This window comes from Podarcis vaucheri (assembly GCF_965113315.1).
Source record: "Podarcis vaucheri genome assembly, chromosome: 1".
NCBI lineage: Eukaryota > Metazoa > Chordata > Lepidosauria > Squamata > Lacertidae > Podarcis > Podarcis vaucheri.
The window spans coordinates 37,094,195-37,118,191 of NC_138759.1; the positions used below are offsets into that span (position 1 = coordinate 37,094,195).

The window sequence follows — 23,997 nt, forward strand, 5'->3', positions numbered from 1 at the left end:
ACCTTACTTATATAATCTATCGCTGAGTGATATTGCAAAGCTATTTATGTTTGGAGAAGCTGATATCAACTTCTTTTTTTTAAAAAAAACCCCTACTTTTTTAAAAAAGAACAAAGTCAAAGAAAGCTAGTAAAAAGCTACATAAAAGTTAAATGTGCTTTTTGGCAGTAGATTAGGTCTGTATGTGCTGAAAGATTTGAGAGAGATGGTGCGCAATGCACAACGAAAAAGCTAGCCAAGTACCTAAGAACACTTTTCAGTATAAAATGGTGCTTAATATGACCAGCTTTTCTTATTCAAGTATTTATTATATTTTTATCCCATGCTTCCGCAAAGGAGCAGAAGATTTAAACTATTTTCCACCTCTATCTTCAACAATGACTCCTGTTAGTCATTAAGAGAGGGGCAACCTACCAAGGCTACCCACTGAACTTCACGACTTTAAATAGGGTGAATCTGATATTTTGTATATTTATTTTGTTTACTGCATTTATATATTGCCTTTCATCCAAGGATCAGCGGTCTTGAAAGACCTACATTGGCTCCCAGTACGTTTCTGAGCACAATTCAAAGTGTTGGTGCTGACCTTTAAAGCCCTAAACAGCCTTGGCCCAGTATACCTGAAGGAGCGTCTCCACCCCCATCATACAGCCCAGACACTGAGGTCCAGCGCCAAGGGATTTCTGGTGGTTCCCTCACTGCGAGAAGTGAAGCTACAGGGAATCAGGCAGAGGGCCTTCTCAGTAGTGGCACCCGCCCTGTGGAACACCCTCCCATCAGATGTCAAGGAAATAAATAACTATCTGACTTTTAGAAGACATCTGAAGGCAGCCCTGTTTAGGGAAGTTTTTAATGTTTGATGTTTTATTCTGTTTTAATATTCTGTTGGGAGCCGCCCAGAGTGGCTGGGGAAACCCAGACAGATGGGCGGGGTATAAATAAATTATCATCATCATCATCATCAGGTACTTTACAATATAAAAATGCATAAAAACACAACATAATAACGAATGCTAAGAAAATGTATTTTGATTATGAAACAGGAAAGCAATCCTTATTTAGCCATAGGTGTTCCTTCTGTCTTGCTACCTGCTGGAATTCAATAGCCTTCTCCACACATTGAACTAACAAGCCTTGCCCCCAAACTACATGCATTTACTAATCTGCACAGTTGCTACCCACATACCATATTCAAGTAAACTTGTCTACACCACTGGGGACTCCACCCTTTGCAGTGATCACAGTATGACCCATTGCCCTTTACATGGGCAATGAGTAACTATCAATTTTCTACCTAAATCCATTATCTTTTCTTCTTGAGAAGATTTATTTGTGCCAATGGTATGTTTTAAGAACAGTGTGGCATATCTCCCCCCCCAACCTGAAAAATGGAGATGAGGAGATTTATCTGGAGAGCTTAAGTACTGTAGAGTACTGATCCAGCAGGTAAAAATCAAGAGCTTTTAATTCTAACATATTAATAATGCCTGGAGTGATTGCAAGAGATAAGATATAAATTTATCCCATGAACTCAAGGGGAAAGCACTGAATCCCTTTTCTAGCAAGCAGGCACAGCAGTTTTGAAACTTCAAGTATTCCAAGACTTTGCATAACTAGATATGGATGAAAAAGACGTTAGACATGAAATGATAGTATTAGTAACTGAGCAATGTCTTTCTGAGGGTATTTTTCATTAGATAGTTTTATTCTAACTTTCTTAAAACACAGTAAAAAGCCCATTGAATACTGTGCTGGAGAAAAGCAGGAAAGAAAAGCAATGTCCCACCCAGTGCTGGATTTATACATAAGCTAAACAAGCTATAGCTTAGGGCCCCCCTCAGAAAAAATTCACTATTCATATACTTCTTCTTAATTGTATTTCAGTTCGACAATTACTTTGATAAAATACATATTTTGTTATATGCAAATAGCTTTAGATACCTATTAGGTCCATAAATTACCATATAGCATATATTCAACACAAAAAAACAGCAACAATTTGTTGTTAGCAAAGGACAGCTGGACATATAAAGGGCCCCATTGCCTTCAGTAGCTGAAGGCCTCATCAAACCTACATCCGGTCCTGGTCCCACCCCCTTTTTTTGTACATTAAGGTCACAATTTGATTGGAAGACTGCCAATCAACAGAACAGCAGCTTGCTTTTTAGACGACATATGAACTTCATACACTCTAAAGGGGCTTCCTGTGAACCTTCAAAATAAGTAAGATTGCAATTGCACAGCAACAGTACCTGGGGATGTAGTCAACATTTCTCTACACTTCTCCTTCTAGTACCAGGGTCACCAACATAGTGCCCCTGAGCATACCTGTGCCCACAGAAACCTTCCCTAGGGGTCAGAGGTTCCCCTTCCCCTGATATTAGGTTTGAAATTAACATCACTTTGTAGCCAATAGGATATGGCTGTGGTATGGGCTTGCCTGCAGCTATATGTGAGGCGCCTGTGACAGTTTCTCCAGTTTGCAAATGTGCCCATTGGTCCAAAAAGGCTGGAAACTGTTCCTGTAGCACTTGATAACCTTATTTCCCTATTTTCCTCCTCCACAACACCACAGGATGACTTGAGGTGTAGCTCCATCTTTTACTCCCCCCATCCACCCTTTTTATGAACCACAGGACTCAAGTAGGCCTTGACTACAAGTTCCATTAAAATGTCAGAAATGAAGTTGAGTATTATTTAGATCAGATTCCCAAATAATTATTATTATTATTATTATTATTATTATTATCATTATCATCATCATCAAATGGGTTTTTTTTTTAAAAAAGAATCCAATGGATATCAGTATTTTTTCAGTTTTCTGAAAATCTGTTAGGTCCCAGTTAATCACAGTATGCCAGTTTGTTCTAGATTCATAATAATTTCCTGTTTTATATGCATTTAACATTTTCTGTGTAATATAAAAATGCCAGTTTAAACAAATGATCTAAAACCTTAGGATCTTAAATCACAGGGTGTGACCTATCACACCACAGAACAATGTGGCTATGTCCATGCAAATATCATGAATATCTGGAAATTAGGATACCTATCGTCTATGTGTAGCAAGCAAAAGGCTGTAAATTATATTAGAATAGTTGCAGCGGCTTCCAGCTGTCTTGCATCTAGTCACAGGAGTAACAGGGTGCTAGCTTCTTAGCTGTTGCAGAGACTGATCAGGCAAATACTTGCAGTGTCGACAGTTGAACAGTTGAACTGCTCTACTATGTGGTATACCTACTACTAAGATGCATGTGTGTTCACATATCACGGTTGTGGATAAGACATCTTTGTGTCTTATTAAAAAGAGATGGCATTCTACATTATCAGCCCTTTTCTTCCATTCATGATAAGCCATCTCAATCAGACTGATAGTAGTTTCTGGCTAGGGAAAATGTGTGCAAATAAACTGTTTTAGACTGCAGACTGTTTCAGGGGAAAAATGGAAGTTTGCACGCAAGTCTCATTTGTAAGCAACATTCTACCAAATCATGACCTTAATCCTTCTTCTAAGATCAGTTCTAAGAAATGTGTCTATATGCAAATACTTCTTTGTGTAGGAATAAATTAGCTCAGATTAACAAAACATTATGGTAACAGGAATTCCCTCTTGCAAACAAACAAGTGAGTGTTGGTTACAAAATTATACCTGTAACACCCACCATCTGTCAGCCATTGTGCATGCGTGGAAAATGCTAAAATGTTCACTGCTTGAGTACGTACAGTGTTGTGAAACATTTCAGATGTTGGAAATGTAATTGCACTTTGCTTAAGCGCAGCATTCATCTTTTTTTTTCTTCTAAAAAAAGCATTTCCTTGACATTTATTGTTAAAGCGGTGTAATTAACTGCCATGTGGTGTCTGTGTATTTTCCCTCATTCAGGAACATCGCGAAAGCTTCTGTGGCAAATTGTTCTAATCAATCACCAGGTATAACCAACAAATTAAAACTAAAAACTATAGATATTCACATAATGTATATTCTAAGTAAGTAGCGTAAACACCACATTTCTCATGATGCAACACAAGCAACTTGTGAAGGTGTAGACGCACAGGAATGCTGTTTAAGAACACATTCTGTAATGTGTATCATTTGAAGAATAACAAAGAAAAGCTGCGAATTGTGCACTTGTACTAATGCCACGTTTTGTGAACAGCCTATTCCCATTAATTTAACCCATTTCGGATGAACACTAAACCATGATTTAGCACTACGTAAGCATGCCTGGGGCTCATACACTCTTCTTCTTCTCTGATGTAGCCACAAAATGATCAGAAGCATTTAGCTCTCTGTTTCAAACTAACCAGAGTTCATCATTATATCTGAACAGGGGAGAACTTTGGCTTGAATCAGTAATAAACCATATTTAGATTAGGGTGAGACAAGGATAGCAAGTGACATACAAGCATAAATATAAAAGTGCTTGGGCTTGGTTATAGCTGGGAATCAGAATTAAGCCAGTCTTTACAGGAAAGGTGAGTTTTGAAAGAAGGATCTGGATGAGCATAAATAATTCGTCCTCAAAATATTGGTTATTACGTATATGAGTCAAGCTGCACTATGTGAAGCGCTGCATGATGATAATTTCCTTGAGCCATTTCTGTATATTGGCTCCTATGTAAGCTAATACAGTGGTACCTCAGGTTACAGATGCTTCAGGTTACAGACTCCGCTAATCCAGAAATAATACCTCGGGTTAAGAACTTTGCTTCAGGATGAGAACAGAAATTGTGTAGCAGCGGCACGGTGGCAGCGGGAGGCCCCATTAGCTAAAGTGGTGCTTCAGGTTAAGAACAGTTTCAGGTTAAGAATGGACCTCTGGAACGAATTAAGTTCTTAATCCGGGGTACCACTGTATACCATGGCTTGGTGAACTTCAGATTTGATTAAAAAAATTCCTTCCAGTAGCACCTTAAAGACCAACTAAGTCAGATTTGAATGTTCTCATCTCCCTTCATGCAGTCCAACTCCTTTGCTATTCTAGAAATTGACAGTTTGCCATTATATATGAGTGGGCAACTATGTTTATCTTTCAATCCAAAACTGGAAACCCCTTCACATAGCTCCCCAATTCTGATTTTGAGCACAAACCACAATTTGTCAGTTTTGATCCTAACAGCAGACAAGAGCATTCAGGAAGAAATCTCAGTAGAGAAAAGGCACATATGAGCCCAGGACCAATGGCCAATCATTTATTTGGCCATTACTTCTGAACTTTGAAGCAGCCTTAAGTGTTTTTTGGGGAAATGTATCATTTGACAAGTAACAGTTTCCCTCATTATTCTTTTTCATATGGAAATGTGTAAGCAGGACAAAAAAACTTTATTAAAAAAGTTATAGCTTTTTGCAATAATCCTTACTTGTTAAGCACATATAGGAGAGTTCATGCTTTTGCTTGAAAGACCACAAGAGCAAACTACACATTGCATGAAATAAAAACAAAAATTGGTCACCTCACTCCAACTTTTCCTATTATCAAATGTCACTCTGGCACTTATTTCCGTTTATATCAAGTGAAGGTTCCATTAAAAACCTACACTGCATGAAAGACATTTGTGTAATAGTATTAGCGTAGCAAATGCTAACATCACAGCAGTGTCTATCATCTTTGTACAAGGGAAACGGGGGAGGTTTACCTGCCATTTCAAACAGATTAGAGACCAATCCTCCCTCCTACAGTCAAGGTTTGGTATCCAATGGCTGCATGAGTGGAAGGCTGTGCCTCCAACAAAATTCAATTATCCCTTTCAGGCCCTGCACTCTCCAGACAGCCACTCCAGAAGGTTGGAGGACATTCTTGAAGCATATGAGTGGTACTGTATATTCTGTGGGATGCAATCCATTGGTACAGTGGTACCTCTGGTTACAAACTTAATTCATTCCGGAGGTCTGTTCTTAACCTGAAACCGTTTTTAACCTGAGGTACCACTTTAGCTAATGGGGCCTCCCGCTGCCGCCATGCCACCGGCATGAGATTTCTGTTCTCATCCTGAGGTAAAGTTCTTAACCCGAGGTACTACTTTCCGGGTTAGAGAAGTCTGTAACCCAAAGTGTTTGTAACCTGAGGTGTTTGTAACTCAAAGTACCACTGTACAGTCAATTACAACATTCCTTGTTTCCCTAGAGTGGGCACAGGCAGGGGAACATACAGTCAGTGTAACTTCCTGTTCCACTGGTCTGGAGCATCCGCCACGTGCATGTGTTCTGGGAGATGGGCATGGCTCTGGCTGACTCCATAAAAGAGCTGAGCCATGCAGCCATTTTATCAGTCTTGATTCTTGCAGTTTTTTTCTAGTTTGTCTTGATCTCTTGCTTCACTTGTTCTCTTGCTTGCTGTTTTTTTGCTGCCATGCTACTCTCCTGCAGCCATTTTGTTCTATTGGTGTAATTTAGCTGTCAGCCAGCAGCACATGAGTTCAGTCTCAATGTAAGAGATGAACTCAGTTTCTTATATAACTATTAAGTAAAGCCTGCCTTTCAGGGATCAAATCGTGAACTGAAATGTGAGTAAACTTTTTGTTGCTTTACTCAGCAAGATTCTCGTGTCTTTATTCTTTTAAGAGGGATCAAAGGGGACACCAGGAAATAATCTTAACTAAGAGATTCAAACGAATCTGCAAACTAGCTTCCAGCTATATTGAGGGGAATCTGCTCTGCTACATCACATACTAGCGTGAGTGAAGGAAGGACAAGATTTATTCAATATATCCCTTCCTACTATCCTTAACATTCCCACATCCTCACCCTCTACTGCAGCTTTCTTCAGCCCAAACTGACCGGAAGTCTCCCTACCCCCGCCCCATTCTCTAAAGAGGTTTTTCAAAGAGTGCAGTAGCTGTGGAGGGGGAAGAGAAGAAGATAAATGTCTGCTGTGTGAGCCATCTTCTACTCACACAACTGTTAAATAATACTTATCTGTTTCGAAGCATAAGCCCAACAAAAACAGGTGCCTGCACACTCAAACAAAATAACCAGGTTCTTCAGTGGCGCCATTAACTGCAGTTATTAACTATTGTTATCAAAAACGTTATTCTTTACACCGAGTGATGGAGCTGGGGATGAAATACATTCACTCTGAAGTCACTCTGCTGGAAAACCTCAAGGCTAACAATGTAAGAGGTTGTTGACATTTCCAACTGATCTCTTAAAAATGTGATGGCTTTCTAGCGACCGTTAAAACTTACTGAATTGCTGGTTATTTCCCATAACGTATATTGTAATTTGTATTTACAATAATTGCCCTGCTACAGCCTATTTAAATAATAATAATTATGGTATTTGAGCATGAAAATGCCTCTACAGAGGGATGGCATATACAAGAATATAGAGGCTTAAGCAGTTTTTGAAAAGTGAGTCTTAAATAGAGTGAGCCCTGGCTAGAATTAACTGTTTTAAGAGCACAGATGTTAACTATGATTAAGGCTGAAAGGGGAATGTTTCCAAAGAGGAGAGGAAGTATGTGAGAGCTCACATCTTCCCCCAGGTAATGCTACACTACATTACGGATATTTGCAGCAGGGCTAGGGGATACACATCATTATGTCTGCACCAACCACTAATGGAAAGGATATCATCTATTTCAGTGGGCTCGACTACAGAATTGGGAATCGTCATTCAACTGTCATGTCCCAGAATACCTCTTCCAGAAGCATAATGAAGTCTCAGTGCAGCAGTCTCTTTTCCTGAGTAGCTAAAAGTTCCATGCTCTCTTAGAATCCATCAAGAATATAAACAGAATAGTTTTAATGTTATCAGACGGTTGTATTTGCACCTGCCTTGGGAGTATCTGCAGAACCTAATTCTGCTAAACTTCTATAAGGAAAAAAATACCATGAACAGCAACTTGATATACCTCATAGTTTTCTGTGTCGCACCCTTATAGAAGAAACTTAATATTCTAAAACTGATGACAAAGGCCATTTCACAATATTGCCTAGTTTTATATGCAAGTCCATGGACCTCTTCTACTGGCTGCAATAAAATGCATTAGGAATATTAGATCTGACTGACTTAATTTTCTTGAGATCTTTATTTAATATTTTATAACCCTGCCTCAATGTCTGGGAGCCCCTTAAACTCAATGTATTCTATCATAAACCAAGATTAAGAAGGCAATTTATGTGACTTATATATAACCAGAAAAGGAGGACCAGAAGGAACTATTACTTTAAATTCTGCTGTAAAACGAAAGTTACAACCAGGCTATTAATGCACAAAATAATTAATCCCCCCCTTTTTTTGTAAAGCTCTAAACTTAAAAACAACTTCTGAACAGTAGTTTAACCTGCGGTGACCAGTAACAAAATGTGGATATAAGAGTCATGGAACATCCAATCAAACCCAGCTTTGGAACAATAAAATATTTTATTTAATTACTGCATGTGATGCCTGAATCTCTACAAAGTAAATGTCCTGGTCACAGAATTAAATCTGGTAAACTATGAATAATGACCTACTGCTACAAGCAGGAGTAAGATTTAAACACACACTTATGAAAACACACTGCAATTATATGTATACAGTTGCATAGTTATAAAACCTTCCTCTTCAACAGATTCTACTTGTCTTTGCTGGTATCTGTAAGCATTTTGTTTTCCTGAAAGGAAACTCCATTTGTCCTGATGCAGGATTAAAGAGCAGATAGTTTATACACAAAAGGAAAATGCTTTGATTGGAGGAAAGTCCTTCTTAAAGCCTTCTTGCAGCTACAAGTGAAATTCCATTGTCAGGGAAAATCATTAATGGGCCCCCGTGTCAAGGCACTACCATTTCTTTTTTACTTCTGGATCTGCTAGATTACAACTGCATCTTTAGTTGCTAGGTAACAACCAACTCAGTATACACCATTATCAACACCCACAAGAAAGAAACTGCCATCTGCTTCTCATTTGGGAATTCCATTGACTGAAGCAATATTGCAGTTACTGCAACCCCACCCCCACAAATCATCCTTGGTCTCCCTCAGCCCTGCTTGTTAGTAAAGCAGGTACTGATGTCAGAAAATGTGGTATATTATGTTTTGGGTAGTGACCGAATAAGAATAAGGCATGTTTGAAGGGGGGAGGGGGAGACGCCACCACAGGCAATTGTGATATGTTAAAAACCACACTACCAAAAAAGAAATAGTGTTTCCGAACACATAATAATCTCCCAGTACTAGCAGACGCCTTATCCAGTTGTGCTACATGGTTATGCTTATCTTTATGTTAACAAACAATACTGGTGCTGCACTAAGAACAGCAACGGTTGGAGTAAAATCTTACTTTTAGGTGGTTGGCAGAAATTAAGGCTGGAACTAGCTATTACAGCAGACGGGAAACAGAAGCCCTTCATCACCTCCATAACATCTAATAATGGCTTAATGGGTACCATCACACGTTGAGTGTTTTTGTTCTGCCTCAGTTCCACTTCACAGGCTACTGCTTGCTTGAATTGTCCAATTATGTCCCACCATGCATTGTTGCCATTAGAAGTTACTAACAATAAAGGGGAATGAGACAAGGAGCGATTTCTTTCAGCAGAAGCCCTATGTCCACCATATCATCTAGCCTTGGCTTCAAAGATCTAATATAGATATTGTCCGCGAAAGCAAATTTCAGCTGCTTATCAAACAGAATGATCCACTATTTATTTGACTAGAAAGTTGCTAAATGCAGAAGGCTACCTAACAGCAAGTCAGGCAATGGTACATTGACCTTGTGTTGTCTACACTGACTGGCAACAGTTCTCCAGAGTTTCAAGCAGGGGTCTTCCCCAGCCCTACCAGGAGATGATGGGACCTTCTGCGTGCAAAGCTCGGACACCAATTTATGGTCCTTCTCCGCTAATGGAGAGCAATGGGATGGATTCAGCTAACCCAGCGCCCTAGCAGAAGGGAGCACAAGGATTCCCACTAGTGCAATGAGGCTCTCTCCCCTTGTCCTCCCCCTGTGCCTCCCCCAAATCAGCTCTGGAGGGTTGGGAGAATCCTCAGAACAGTGTGAGAGGGGAGGAGAGGAGGATCCTTCCATCTGGTTCTCAGTATTTCTACCTACTTTTAAACTGTTCTCTTATACAGTGATCAGCACTGGCTTGAATAACTTTATCATCTTTCCTTTGTTTATCAATGAAAGGCGGGGGCGGGGGGGTCAATTTCTTCAAAAAGCAACATGTTTATATAACTCCTTACCTGTCTCAACAACTTCTCAATGGCTGACATTACCATGGGGCCTCTCCAGACAATTGGTGCAGTCTCTTCTACCAAGAAACCTATGGACATACTACAAGAGAAATGCAATTTTTTTTCAACTTTCAGACATGTTACAAGGAGCAAAATAGAGAAAGAAAATATGTAAAATGGATTTGAACGTACAGATTGCTTACCATGCAATTCCATAGTTCACAAGAGGCCTCATTAAGTTTTCTAGAATGGAAAATGTGTTTTAAAAATACATTTTTAGAAATTATTATTGTAAGTTCTGTTCATTATGACTGTGAAAATGTGTAGAAACTAGAGGCATCTATAAGAGCAGTATGCACTCTCTCAAAGTTTTATGACTTCATTGCAAAGCAAAAAGCCAGTCATGACATTAACATATAACCAAGGTTAGCACAATTCACATGTTGCTTTAACCTAGTAAGATCTCACATATACAGTATAACCATGGTAATTTCTGGCATCTGTATCTGTGATAAGCTGTTGTTGTTGGACTGTTTTCCAAGATATTACATCTTTTTCCCTAATGGCCCTCAGCCTAAAGGGAAAATAAGCTGTATCAGTTCTACATTAGGCTTGATACCTAGAGATCTGCTAAGAACCTTCTTAACATGGGTGAAGACGAGTCCAATAAACCAGACTCTAAAGCCAGAATATTCTATCCAGAGAGAGGACCTGCTACCAGTCAAACTAAAAAGGTAGCTAAAGCTTACTTAAGGAGAGTCCCAAGAAAATGCTGCATCAGCAAGTCAACAAAAATGTGGTTTCTAACATTATTATATCGCAACTCTACTCCATAGATCTCTTTCTGAAGTTTGGTACCATTTAAGATTCTTAACAAGAGTTTATTTGATGAAAAACAGAATATGACATGTCACTGAGAAGCAAAACATCTTGCATTCATTCAGCCGCTACACTTTCCCTCAATAAACCTTGCACTTGCATATTATTATTATTTTTGCAATAAAATAAAATAAAATTCATTGTTACCAGCCTGTGCTAGGGTGCCCAGACTGCACAAAATGCTTATCAGGAGGAACTGGAACAAAAGTCATCAAATGGGCAACCTTCTATTTTATTTCTCTAATTAACGGAACAGGAAGAACACAGACTGCAATTTTTCTTGACAATCCTCTCTATGGCCTCCTAATACTGCAGTTAATCCTTATGCATGCTTCACCACTCAGAATAGCCCCATGGATGCTCTTAAAACGTCTCTCTCTATATGCTTGGTTATGCTGAAAGCCGAAAACCGTAGGAGACTATGGCTGCACTGTTATAGATGGATTAAACACACCAACATCAATGGGTCTTTAGCAAAAGCAAAGACATACTTGTTTGCATTTTTGACTTAAAACCTATGAGTACGTAAGCCAAGTTCACGCGCCATGTCAGCTGCAGTGAATGGTTTACCATTAATGTGTCAATGGGGGCTGCTTTGCTTCTTCCAGCACACGGAAGAAGCAAAAACATGATTCCTGACTTAGCATTATATTTGAACTTTGTACTTGGTTTCAGTAGATCATCATGGTTTGTATGGCTTGAAAATTCTATATCATGTTTTCTTGGGTTTCATATGCTTGGGGGAGGGGGATGGAATCTGGAAACCAAACAGACAGGATATGTACAGAAGGAGGAAACTGTGACATACAGCTAGCACTTTATTTCAAGTTACTTCCATAGTGGTTCCCACCACCGCAGAGACAAGCCACTTTTCAGATTAGGGGGGGAAAAGGCTTGCCTTTTCAGCAGTGGGAACTGCAACACCAAACACAACTAAAAGAGATTTGGCATTCCGGTGCTGCGGTACCAGCATGGATTGCAGCCTTAGAATTTAAAACAAACCACAGACGTAAAATGTTGCAACAAGTGTAGGACTTAAAGGTGCATTTTAAAGTGGCTGGTGCCGTTGACAATAGTTCATGATTACAACTATTAATTTCCCTTCTCCAAAATTATATTTCAGTGCATAGTTATTGAGCAGTTACTCCTCCACATCTACTTAAAAATAAGACTGCAGCATGAGCTTACTCAGAAGCTTGGGAATCCGTTGCATCATGAAAAAGGTAGCCTTTTTGTAGAGCTGAAATCTTTCACCACTCAAAATCATCATTATTATCCACCTCTTCACTTTTTCACGATGTCTCATCAGGAAGAGCACAAAAGACTACCATGACAAATGGTATCACTTGCCACAATGCTATTCAGGGGGAGTATTGCAGCATAAACTCTGAACTCTTATTACCTGGCAGCTGCACAGACTATACAGGATGTGAATTCAGGAGATCTGAAGGCCAGCCCTTTTTTTTGAACACACATCCGTGAACGATGTGATTAATCAAATTTCTACCAAAAGGAAGAAGGTTCTCTGTCCATCACTAGCCCTTTCCCAAACAATTACGATTTCCATTTATGGGACCTTGTGCATATTTAATAGCAGCAAATAAATGGTCCAACTATCTATCCCTGTTTACTTGAAACAGTCCCTATTTTCTAGGGACCTGTCCTGAGTCAGCAGCAACGAAATACCAAAACTGCCACATTAGGAGTATGGAGTAGAAACTTAAAATTGGAAGGGATCCCCAAGGGCCATCTAGTCCAACCCCTGCAATGCAGGAATCTCAGCTAAAGCATCCATGACAGATGGCCATCCAATCTCTGCTTAAAGTGTGCCTAAAGCAAAAAAAAAAAAAGTTAGTATAATCAACAAACTGGGAGGCTTTCTTGCTTATTTTTCTCCCCCTTGCCTTATAATCTAATTATGTTGTTGTTTAGACGTTTAGTTGTGTCCTACTCTTTGTGACCCCATGGACCAGGGCACGCCAGGCACTCCTGTCTTCCACTGCCTCCCACAGTTTGGTCAGACTCATGCTGGTAGCTTCAAGAACACTGTCCAACCATCTCGTCCTCTGCCGTCCCCTTCTCCTTGTGCCCTCCATCTTTCCCAACATCAGGGTCTTTTCCAAGGAGTCTTCTCTTCTCATGAGGTGGCCAAAGTATTGGAGTCTCAGCTTCAGGATCTGTCCTTCCAGTGAGCACTCAGGGCTGATTTCCTTAAGAATGGGTAGGTTTGATGATCTTGCAGTCCATGGGACTCTCAAGAGTCTCCTCCAGCACCATAATTCACAAGCATCAATTCTTCGGCGATCAGCCTTCCTTATGGTCCAGCTCTCACTTCCATACATCACTACTGGGAAAACCATGGCTTTAACTATACGGATCTTTGTTGGTAAGGTGATGTCTCTGCTTTGTAAGATGCTGTCTAGGTTTGCCATCGCCTTCCTCCCAAGGAGCAGGCGTCTTTTAATTTCGTGACTGCTGTCACCATCTGCAGTGATCATGGAGCCCAAGAAAGTAAAATCTCTCACTGCCTCCATTTCTTCCCCTTCTATTTGCCAGGAGGTGATGGGCCCAGTGGCCATGATCTTCGTTTTTTTTATGTTGAGCTTCAGACCATATTTTGCGCTCTCCTCTTTCACCCTCATTAAAAGGTTCTTTAATTCCTCCTCACTTTCTGCCACCAAGGTTGTGTCATCTGCATATCTGAGGTAGTTGATATTTCTTCCGGCGATCTTAATTCCGGCTTGGGATTCATCCAGCCCAGCCTTTCGCATGATGAATTCTGCATATAAGTTAAATAAGCAGGGAGACAATATACAGCCTTGCCGTACTCCTTTCCCAATTTTGAACCAATCAGTTGTTCCATATCCAGTTCTAACTGTAGCTTCTTGTCCCACATAGAGATTTCTCAGGAGACAGATGAGACAGACAGACAGATGACAACTGTTTTAATGCTTTTCTAATCTAATGATAGGAAAAGCATTAAAACAGTTGCTTTAACTATTCTTTCACATTTCTGATTTAATTAAGATTTTTCTTCTCCTCAATGACATAAGGCCCAATTCAAGATGTGCATCACCAGTAATACACCTAGAAGGAAGTGTTCCACATTGCCTCCATCCCAGTAAAATGCATGTATCAAACACACCTCCCCATGCTTTTAGAAATATTAGTGCTTTAGCCTAGCTGTGTTGCCAAGGCCAGTTATTAAAAGACTGAGAAGAGCACACAAACACTTGTTACCTATTTTTCATTGTTAGGAACAACGTGTACAGTACAGAATGCTCAGCAACAAGGTCTATTATAAAGCTCTGAGTGCCTTTAATATCCCACATTGCTGCTAAAATTTACTCATCTATACAACAAATATGTTAAAGGCACAGACACTTCTATTTGTTGCAGCAAAAACAGTAAAGAATCTTGTGACGTCTTGAAGGCTAAGAAATGTACTATGGCATCAGCTTTCAGGAACTACATGCATCAAATGACGTAGACTCTAGTCCATGAAACCTTACACTATAATAAATTTGTTAGCCTTTAAGGTGCAACAAGGCTGCAGTTCTCTAGGTATGCTTTATGTTTCAACTCAGAAATCTTCCCACCTCACAAAAGACAACCTAGCAACCTAGGGAGGAACATAACTGAACTTCTAAACTGTAATACACAATTTTTTAAAAAAATTAAACAGGATCGGCCTTAAAGTGGTTGTTTTAAAATTGTTTACTCTGTTAAGCATGCCAGAACTTACCTAAGAAAAATGTCAGAAATTGAAAAGGGCAACACTTAAATTTCTACTTAGCTTGCTATAGCCGCTGCAAGTGCTTTAGAATAGAACACTGAATTAAGAACTAAATCATTTCCCTACCACCGAGATCAGTTATTTATCATTTGGCACCTCAGTCCTGTATTGCTGGCAATCATCCATCTTTGTAAGATAATGAGGCTCCCTCCAGTGAAAGCAAGAGAAAAGAGCCCTCTTTGTGGCCTGAGGCCTTGATGGCATATGAAGAATCAAACTTCCCTAGCATCTCTTGATCTCACAGGCTAAATCCAAAGAAAAGACAACCATCAACACATGGGGTGACATGAATGTGATACGAGTGTGTACAGATTGTCCATTTTCTGCCTCACAGAACCCCAAATTATTATTTCTTTGGCATGCAAAGCCACAATTTCCAGCTTCTGTGTCACAAACTTTCTTCTGTCCTATTACGCAACATGTTACATGCATTGCAGGTTATGTGTTTTTACACTAAAGTAAAATACAGCTACCAACCATATCTTAATTACAACCATGGTGCTTCCAAATGAGTGTTTTAAAATCAGACAGTACGGCTTTTTCACTTCAGAAAGCAATTCAGTACGTACTGGTCCAAGCTGGAGACAGCTCCATTGACAGTATTTACTACTTTCTGTCTGCAAATTAAACAAACTGTCACTGTTTAGTCCAGCTACTTTTCTTGCAACTCCAAGACTAAATACTTAATTTCAGCTGAAGATTCTTTGAAAAGTTGTTTTTTTTAAAGAAATTGGAATAGTTGAACTAGGACGGTGCTGCTACTAGAAATCAAACAGGGGTAGTCTCGGAGGAAATCTCTCTTTCATTGCTAGGTACAAAATATGAAAGTTGGACCGTTTATTCCTCCCTAGGGTCCTTCCGGCTCAACTGCTTATTTCTGCTAGTTTCATACTACCACAATACAGTGGTACCTCGGGTTAAGTACTTAATTCGTTCCAAAGGTCCGTACTTAACCTGAAACTGTTCTTAACCTGAAGCACCACTTTAGCTAATGGGGCTTCCTGCTGCTGCCGCGCCACCGGAGCACGATTTCTGTTCTCATCCTGAAGCAAAATTCTTAACCTGAAGCACTATTTCTGGGTTAGTGGAGTATGTAACCTGAAGCATATGTAACCTGAAGCATATGTAACCCAAGGTACCACTGTATTGGGTACATTTTAGCAGTATCGCCCAAGGAATATGTAGGCTCCCTCACAACCACCGCTCCCTGTGTCACCTGCAAGCAAAAGTACATGGTATGGACCCAAAAACTATCTGTCAGTAGACACTCCACTCACCCCTTTCTGAAAGGGAAGGAATCATCTGGCAGCTAAGTAAGCCTGGCATTTAGGGCACAACAAAACATTTTATAATCCATTAATGAAAATTTGTGGACTAAGGGGGGGCTCCCTTGGGGGGGAAGGGAGCTCTAAACTAAACTACTGAGGCCCCTAATCTACATCTTCCAAGATTTTGTGTTCTACACAGATAAAACCAGCCATAACACACACATCCAATGTTAACAGGTAAGGAGATGAAAAAGGTGTGGATTAGCTCCAAAAACCAATTACTTGGCGTTCTTCCTACTCCTATTCCTATGCCACGACATTCCCAGGACTTTGGATAACAAATCTTCACATGAAGACGAAACAATATATGTCACTAATGTAAGAATCTCTTATCCCACAAAGGTTTGAGACATTATTGTAACACTACGTACAAGCACAGATAATTTTTCTCAGCCATTAAACACTTGTAATGGTCTCTAGGGACGCGGGTGACGCTGTGGGTAAAAGCCTCAGCGCCTAGGGCTTGCCGATCGAAAGGTCGGCGGTTCGAATCCCCGCGGCGGGGTGCGCTCCCGCTGCTCGGTCCCAGCGCCTGCCAACCTAGCAGTTCGAAAGCACCCCCGGGTGCAAGTAGATAAATAGGTACCGCTTACCAGCGGGAAGATAAACGGCGTTCCGTGTGCTGCGCTGGCTCGCCAGATGCAGCTTTGTCACGCTGGCCACGTGACCCGGAAGTGTCTCCGGACAGCGCTGGCCCCCGGCCTCTTGAGTGAGATGGGCGCACAAACCCCAGAGTCTGTCAAGACTGGCCCGTTCGGGCAGGGGTACCTTTACCTTTACCTTTAATGGTCTCTATTATGGTGCCCTGACCACAGGATCTTCCACATCAATGCGTATGGTTAGGAAATCAGGTAGGATGTGACACAGATCATTTCACAATTAGTCTTTACAGATCTGGTTTGCATTCCAAGGCTCAAGTATTGCGTTACCTGGTTCCAAAAGCAGCACCTAACTCTAGACACATGCCTGCCCTACTGTCCAAGTTACTGAATATTTGTATAGCACACATAATTTGTTTCAGTTATAGGATTTTTACTCTGACAACTATGCCACAATTCATTACTCCAGGTTGCCAGGGAAGGGGGGAGGCGGAAGCACTGCAACTGTACATTGGAAAAGCAGCACAAGCCTCTCTTCATTTCCACACAAATAAGCCCTATTTGGGTGCTCGTCACATGACTGTTATCACACAGAAAAGCAGGGCCCATTGAGGCCCCCACCCTCACAAGTTCGGGAGGCAATTTCTGTGAAGTGGATGGAATCAGTTGTACGCCCATAGGCTCCTCCCATAACTGAGAGCCCCTCACAATCAGAGTTTCAGTTAAGGGGGCAGGAAGGCATGTATGCAGATAGTTCCCTTTTAAAGACACTGACCAACAATGCAGAGGCCCAGATGGTGTGATCTTTCCCACCACCACCCCGCCGAAAGATAACATGAACTGGACCTCTGTATGATCAGGCAATCAAGTGGCAGGCCGGGCTCACACTGGAAGCTGCACGGCATTCACATTTCCCCATCGCCACAATATTGTAGCACTACCCTAGAATGCATGGTAAGCAGCTACACCAGAGCTATATCATTTGCGCTTTTTTACTGCAGACAACTTTACTCCATCCTAGTTGTGTCGCCCACACTGAGGAAACTGCATCCCTATTACGTACTTCCATTTGTTTTAAAGATTTACGTATCAACCTTCAGCAAAGCTAAATTCCAAGACAATTTACAAACACAGTTAAAATATGGTGGTTTTTTTATAAAAGAAACCAGGATGCTTTCAAATACAGTGGTAGCTCGGTTTTTGAACGCAATCTGTTCCAGAAGACCGTTTGAGTTCTGAAACATTCGAAAACCAAAAACTCAATAGCCTACAGCTAGGCCTCAGGATCTTGCACTCAGCGGAAGCCGCGTGGCATGTTCGACTTCCAATGTGTGTTTGAAAACCGAAGCATTTACTTCTGGGTTTGCGGCATTCAAAAACCGAAATGTTCATCAATGGAGATGTTCAAAAACAAAGATGTTCAAAAACTATAAATGCATTAAAAGAAGTCTGGAAGGATTAAGACTCACATTTGTTTGGCACCAAAAAGTTAACATGGATGCCTGTTGAGCCTCTCAGGAAGAGAACTCCAGATGTTATCACTGAGAATGGCTGCTATTTAGTTGTGACACGTCCTACCTTGAATGATGGGGACACCTGAAGGCAAGGGTCCAAAGATTATCTCAACTCATGAGCAAGTTGATATGGGAACACATCCCCAACTCCTAAGTCATATAGGGCTTTAAGAAGCAAGCAGCATCACTTTCAATTGTGCTCAGAAGTAGACCCAAAGTCTGTGAATCTCTGTCAGTGCTGCTATGTATGTTCTCATTAACCAGCCCAAGGCAACACCCTAAAAACTGGATTTCGAACTACAGTTTTCAAACAGTGGTCAAAGGCAGCTCCTTATGCAATGCAAGTCTATCAATGTTACCATAGCATGGTTATCTATGGTCATTTGGCAAGATAGGAAGGAGCATCTTTCCCTACTCTCTCAACCACAAATAATCACTGCCACTCAAGATTTCCTCGTCACAGAGTAAGATGCAGCCAAACTTACTTGGTGTCACTTCTGGACTTCCTTTCAAATTCATCATCTTTGGGATGGAAGGCCCATACACATCTGCATCAAGCAAACCAACTGCTTTTGTCTGTGGAAGGAAAACACACAGTCACATCATTCTTAATGGAAAAAGTGATGTGCAACAGTTGTAAGCGAACTTTAATTTCAGCTCTAATTTAACTTTTGTAACTTATTAACTAGGTAAAGGTAAAGGGACCCCTGACAATTAGGTCCAGTCGTGACTGACTCTGGGGTTGCGGAGCTCATCTCGCTTTATTGGCCGAGGGAGCTGGCGTACAGCTTCCGGGTCATGTGCCCAACATGACTAAGCTGATTCTGGCGAAACCAGAGCAGCGCACGGAAACGCCGTTTACCTTCCCGCCAAAGCGGTACCTATTTATCTACTTGCACTTTGACGTGCTTTCAAACTGCTAGGTTGGCAGGAGCAGGGACCGAGCAACAGGAGCTCACCCCGTCACGGGGTTCGAACAGCCGACCTTCTGATGGGCAAGCCCTAGGCTCTGTGGTTTAACCCAGAGCGCCACCTACGTCCCACTTTAAAAGGCCATAGGTTGTTTAATTAGCCAAAGGCCTACAAGAAGAAGAATGTTTTTGCCTGGTGCCTAAAATATGTAACAAAGGCACCTGGTGAGTCTCCCTGGGGAAAGCATTACACAAGCGGGGGCCACCACAGAAAAGGCCGTTTTAGTGTTGCTGCCCTTTGACCTCTTGCCGAGGAATCACAGAAAGAAGAGCCTCAGATGATCACAGAGTCTGGATCAGTTCATATGGGAGAGACGGTCCTTGAGAGAGCTTCTTATGTTCCTACGTAGCAAGTAAGTCCATAGCATCCATAAGCTTTGTGGCATAAAGTTTTCTAGAGTCTAGCTTAAGAACTGCATGAAGGAATATTATAGGTTGTACGGTAGTGCGTACACATGCACACATGATAACAGAAGTAGAAGAGAGGGAGGAGGAAAGTTGGTCTTATGTCATTTGTTACAGATGAAATACTAGCATGGCAAGAAAAACTTTACTGGTGTGGGAGAGACATTCCCAATCATAGCTATGCCCTATTCAACAGTATCAAAATGTGCTATTGAATTCAAACCCATCAGCTTCCTGATGCTACAATATAGTAGCCACATTTCAGCTAACCCTTTTAGGTGAAATATGGTGACTATACTTCAAACTTATCTTTATCAAGATACTTTGTAGTGCCTTCTTCATCTGTAATATCGAGGGTGCCAAACACAGAGGGTCTTTTCAGTGGTGGCCCCCTGGTTGTGAACATTATCCCTAGAGAGATCCACTAGGTGCTTATAGTGACATTTATCAGCAGCACGTGAAAACTTCTCTGTTTACCCCCAAGCCTTTTAAACATCTTTATACAAATTTAGTATCTTAAAGTCAATATCACTAATTATTTAGTCTCTACTTTGGCAGCATTTGAGCATTTTCTTTTAACTTCCATGGAATTACTGTAGCGCTTTCAATAGTGGTGTGTGTGTGTGTGTGTGTGAGAGAGAGAGAGAGAGAGAGAGAGAGAGAGAGAGAGAGAGAGAGAGAGATTTTATACGCCGATTTTGTTTTATCTGATCCAGTATTTTATTGTATTGATTTTTGCTGTGTGTTGCCTAAAGGGACTAGAATAATAGGCAGCTGATAAATACAAACAACACATAAGAAAACAGATATTGCTTTCATGCTGAAATGTAGCCAGTTCTGTATCCAGGCTACAAAAGAATTTGCAGACCAGAATAGACAAGGCATTATCTTCTCTGTAGCGTTTGGCACAGTTTACTAGCTTTAGGTTTGTCTTAGCAAGTTATTTCCTTACCCTGCAGGGACAGCACACGTTAGCAGTTCAAGACCTCTATTTGCAGCACTACTTCCCAGTGAATGTTGGGCTATTCTGTTAAGGTCTGCCCTTCCAACTTCACACTTCTGCAAGGTTTTTTAAAAGAGATAGCCACCGGATGATAGAGCATAATTCCTCTCAACTACTACGTATGGCTGGACAGAAGGCAAGAAATTGAAGGAGGTTTGGTTTAAAACATTAGAAACGCTTTCGAGCTGTAAAAGAATTGCTCAGCAATGGAGAAAACTTTGCTTTGGAAACCTGTGAATGATTGCCCTTGGATGTTTAAGAGAAGATGAACTGAAATCGCTAATTATTTCTGGCAGCATTTAACCAGAATGGCATTTAGACTTGGCACTGGAGATGGTTGAGATCCTGAGAAAAACTAAACCCAGTTCTGGACTCCAGAATGAGTTGGATTCCAACTTAAGCTACTATTACATGGCTGGAGGAAGATGGGTTTTCTTCCCACCACGACCTACACAACGCCCTACACAATTCCCCACAAATGGTCAGGGGATGGTGCTGAATGGCACAGGCTGAGGGAGGATGACTGTCCAATTTGCAGGGTTGCTGCCCTTCCACCTGAGCAACCTTTGCACAATATAATAAATAGAAGAAGAAGAAGAAGAAGAAGAAGAAGAAGAAGAAGAAGAAGTTGTTGTTGTTGTTGTTGTTATTACTTATACCCCGCCCATCTGGCCAGGTCTCCCCAGCCACTCTGGGCGGCTCCCAACAGATTATTAAAACCACAATAAAACATGAAACATTAAAAACTTCCCTAAACAGGGCTGCCTTCAGGTGTCTTCTAAAAGTCATCTAAAATGGCACAACAGTCCATGCCATTCAGCAGCTACTGCAACACTTCTTTGCCCCTGGCTTTTGACACCTGAGATATATAATTCTTGGAACCAACCTTACTTCTGTGATTGCAAGTTGTTTTTAAACCACTTTTATACATTGTAGGGTAACTGTTTTAACCCGCCCTGCGCGCGGGCAGGAAATAAAGTATAACTCCCTTTGGTGAAGCATGTGGGGGTGGGGTGGGGTGGGGTGGGGTGGAGGGGCAGGGATATAAACTGCTGCCCACTAAGAGAAGCTTAACTGGAAGTCATGTGCCCGCCCTGCCAGAGTTGAAGCATCTTTCTGCTTGTGCAAGAAACTTTTGGATACAAGCCTACCGCCGTTAGCACAGCAGGGTGCTGGCCTAAAGCTATTATTATTAAAAGCTGGTATTTGAAAAGCAGGATTCCGTTATAAGCAATAAAAGCTTCTGAACTTAAAAATAGCTGTTCTTATTCAACTTGTACCTTTCTCAACACTGATAATTCAGATACACTAAAATGCACGGTCACACATGAGCTTAGCGACAGGGTTATAGAAGTGGTTTTGGTTATTAAGGAATAACTGATTTTTCATTTATTTATTTGGAGTCCCGCTGAAAATATGGCAGCCCAATCCCCCAGCACGTAAAGCCAACCATGTCCCAGAACCCTAATCCCCTAACCACCAGAAACCACCATTAGCTCCACTCCCACCCAACACCAAATTCTGAGGTTTGACCAGGCCACTATATTCAGCAGTACCAACTTTGCAACTTGATTCTGCCACAAAGGTTGAGTGTTCCATAATCAGCACCTGCCTTTATCTGATGCTGTAAATTAACATCGTATTTATGCTTGCTGCTGGCGGGCCACAAATTTTGGATCGACTTGACTGTCAGCTATTGTTACCGGTAGTTAATAAGGGTCAGGTTTCCTGTTTCCTGTTCAAAAGACTATGTTCATCCAGTGCCCACTAATTGGGGGGGGGGTGGATTTAGAGGGAGGAGTTGTGGAGAGATGTGGGCACATTTGTTTGTAACAAACCCAAATCCATTATACTGATGCTGCATCTTGACCCATTTTGAAAGAGGCACTCTCTGCTTCCCCATGCTGCCACCATCTTTTAAAGAACCTTACCTCTACAGTGGCACCTTTTAGAGGCTTTCTCCACTGGCTGCCCATGTTAAACTTATGGATGCCATTGTCTAACGTATTGGTGGACCCCTGCATATAATGCTATTTATAAGCAGGAACTGCAACATCTTCATCTCCAGTACTGTGTATCCAAGTATTGGATTGTAAGAGATATTTTTTGCAGTTGTGATTTTTCAAGTTGTATAGCCTTGCAGCGTAAGGGGTACCTCGTGGGGGGGGGAGCTTGTTTTTCTATTTGTGCAGATTAAGGGCATGGTTGTTGTGTTTTTGGTGAAAAGTCAGACATCCTTAGTTAAAGAAAACTATTACATTACTTTTACATATATAGATAGGTGTAAAACATGACTACCATTGGGCAAACAGAACCTCAGTCCTTGATAGAGGGTGTTCCTAAAGCTAACAGTAATAGCTCACCACACCACTCTGTCTAGCAGTGTAAAAGGTGGCACTGTGGTCTGAACCACAGAGCCTAGGGCTTGCCGATCAGAAGGTTGGCGGTTTGAATCCCCATGAGGGGGTGTGCTCCATTTGCTCTGTCCCAGCTCCTGCCAACCTAGCAGTTCAAAAGCACGCCAGTGCAAGTAGATAAATAGGTACCACTGTAGTGGGAAGGTAAATGGTGTTTCCGAGCTCTCTGGTTTCCGTCACAGTGTCCTGTTGCGCCAGAAGTGGTTTAGTCATGCTGGCCACATGACCCAGAAAGCTGTCTGTGGACAAACCCCAGCTTGGCCTGAAAGCGAGATGAGCGCCGCAACCCCATAGTCGCCTTTGACTGGACTTAACCGTCCAGGGGTCCTTTACCTTTCACCTTTACCTAGCAGTGCAAAACCTTATTTTAAAAATAATAATAAAAAGCCACATGCACACCTTATACAGACCCCTGCTCCACTCTAGGCATCCCTAATACATAATAAGGTGAGTCAGTTGCCATTAAGTGTGGTGGGAATATCAGACTTACTGGAATGTAATCTTAGCACTTCCAAGGCTTCAGTTCATTGACACCAGGTAACTTCTCAGGGGTTGTATCCTTGATTAATGAGAAGGAAAAGGGACACCGCTGCATGTTCAACTTCACATATTAAAATGTCCTGAGCCGGCCTCAAGTCCCATTAGCGTTTTCTGCCAATTTATCAACACGCATACAAACACTGTATCTGACTTATTTCAATAGCTTGTTATGACAAACACAGCCTAAGTGCAGACATTAGCTTTTCAGAGAATGGCAGAATAACAGAGGTCTTGTTGGCCATCAATGCACATACTGGGGTGGGAAGAGTCCCTCCCACAAAGGTTAGACAGGCTTTCTATTATTTTGAAGAACTAAAAACCTGCAAATCCTGTTTGATCAAAGCCTTAGTGGAATAGAGAGGGGGGAAATGAATGTGTGCTCTGT

The 23,997-nt window shown here is 41.3% G+C and overlaps 1 protein-coding gene across 4 annotated transcripts in view; it reads right to left on the minus strand.

Moving 5' to 3' along the window:
* NUBPL (NUBP iron-sulfur cluster assembly factor, mitochondrial) overlaps nt 1-23,997 on the minus strand; it is a 58,308-nt gene that overhangs the window by 19,175 nt on the left and 15,136 nt on the right. For 2 of the 4 annotated variants that reach the window (XM_082213788.1, XM_082213789.1), the window contains exons 4-6: nt 18,762-18,852; nt 10,364-10,403; nt 10,170-10,260 (exon numbers count right to left, since the gene is read on the minus strand). The exons of 1 other annotated variant lie outside the window; for it this stretch is intronic. In XM_082213788.1, coding sequence (XP_082069914.1) covers nt 10,170-10,260; nt 10,364-10,403; nt 18,762-18,852 — 222 coding nt within the window. Of the gene's footprint in view, nt 1-10,169; nt 10,261-10,363; nt 10,404-18,761; nt 18,853-23,997 lie in introns of those variants that run through there. One more of the 4 variants, XM_082213792.1, reaches the window with a different exon arrangement.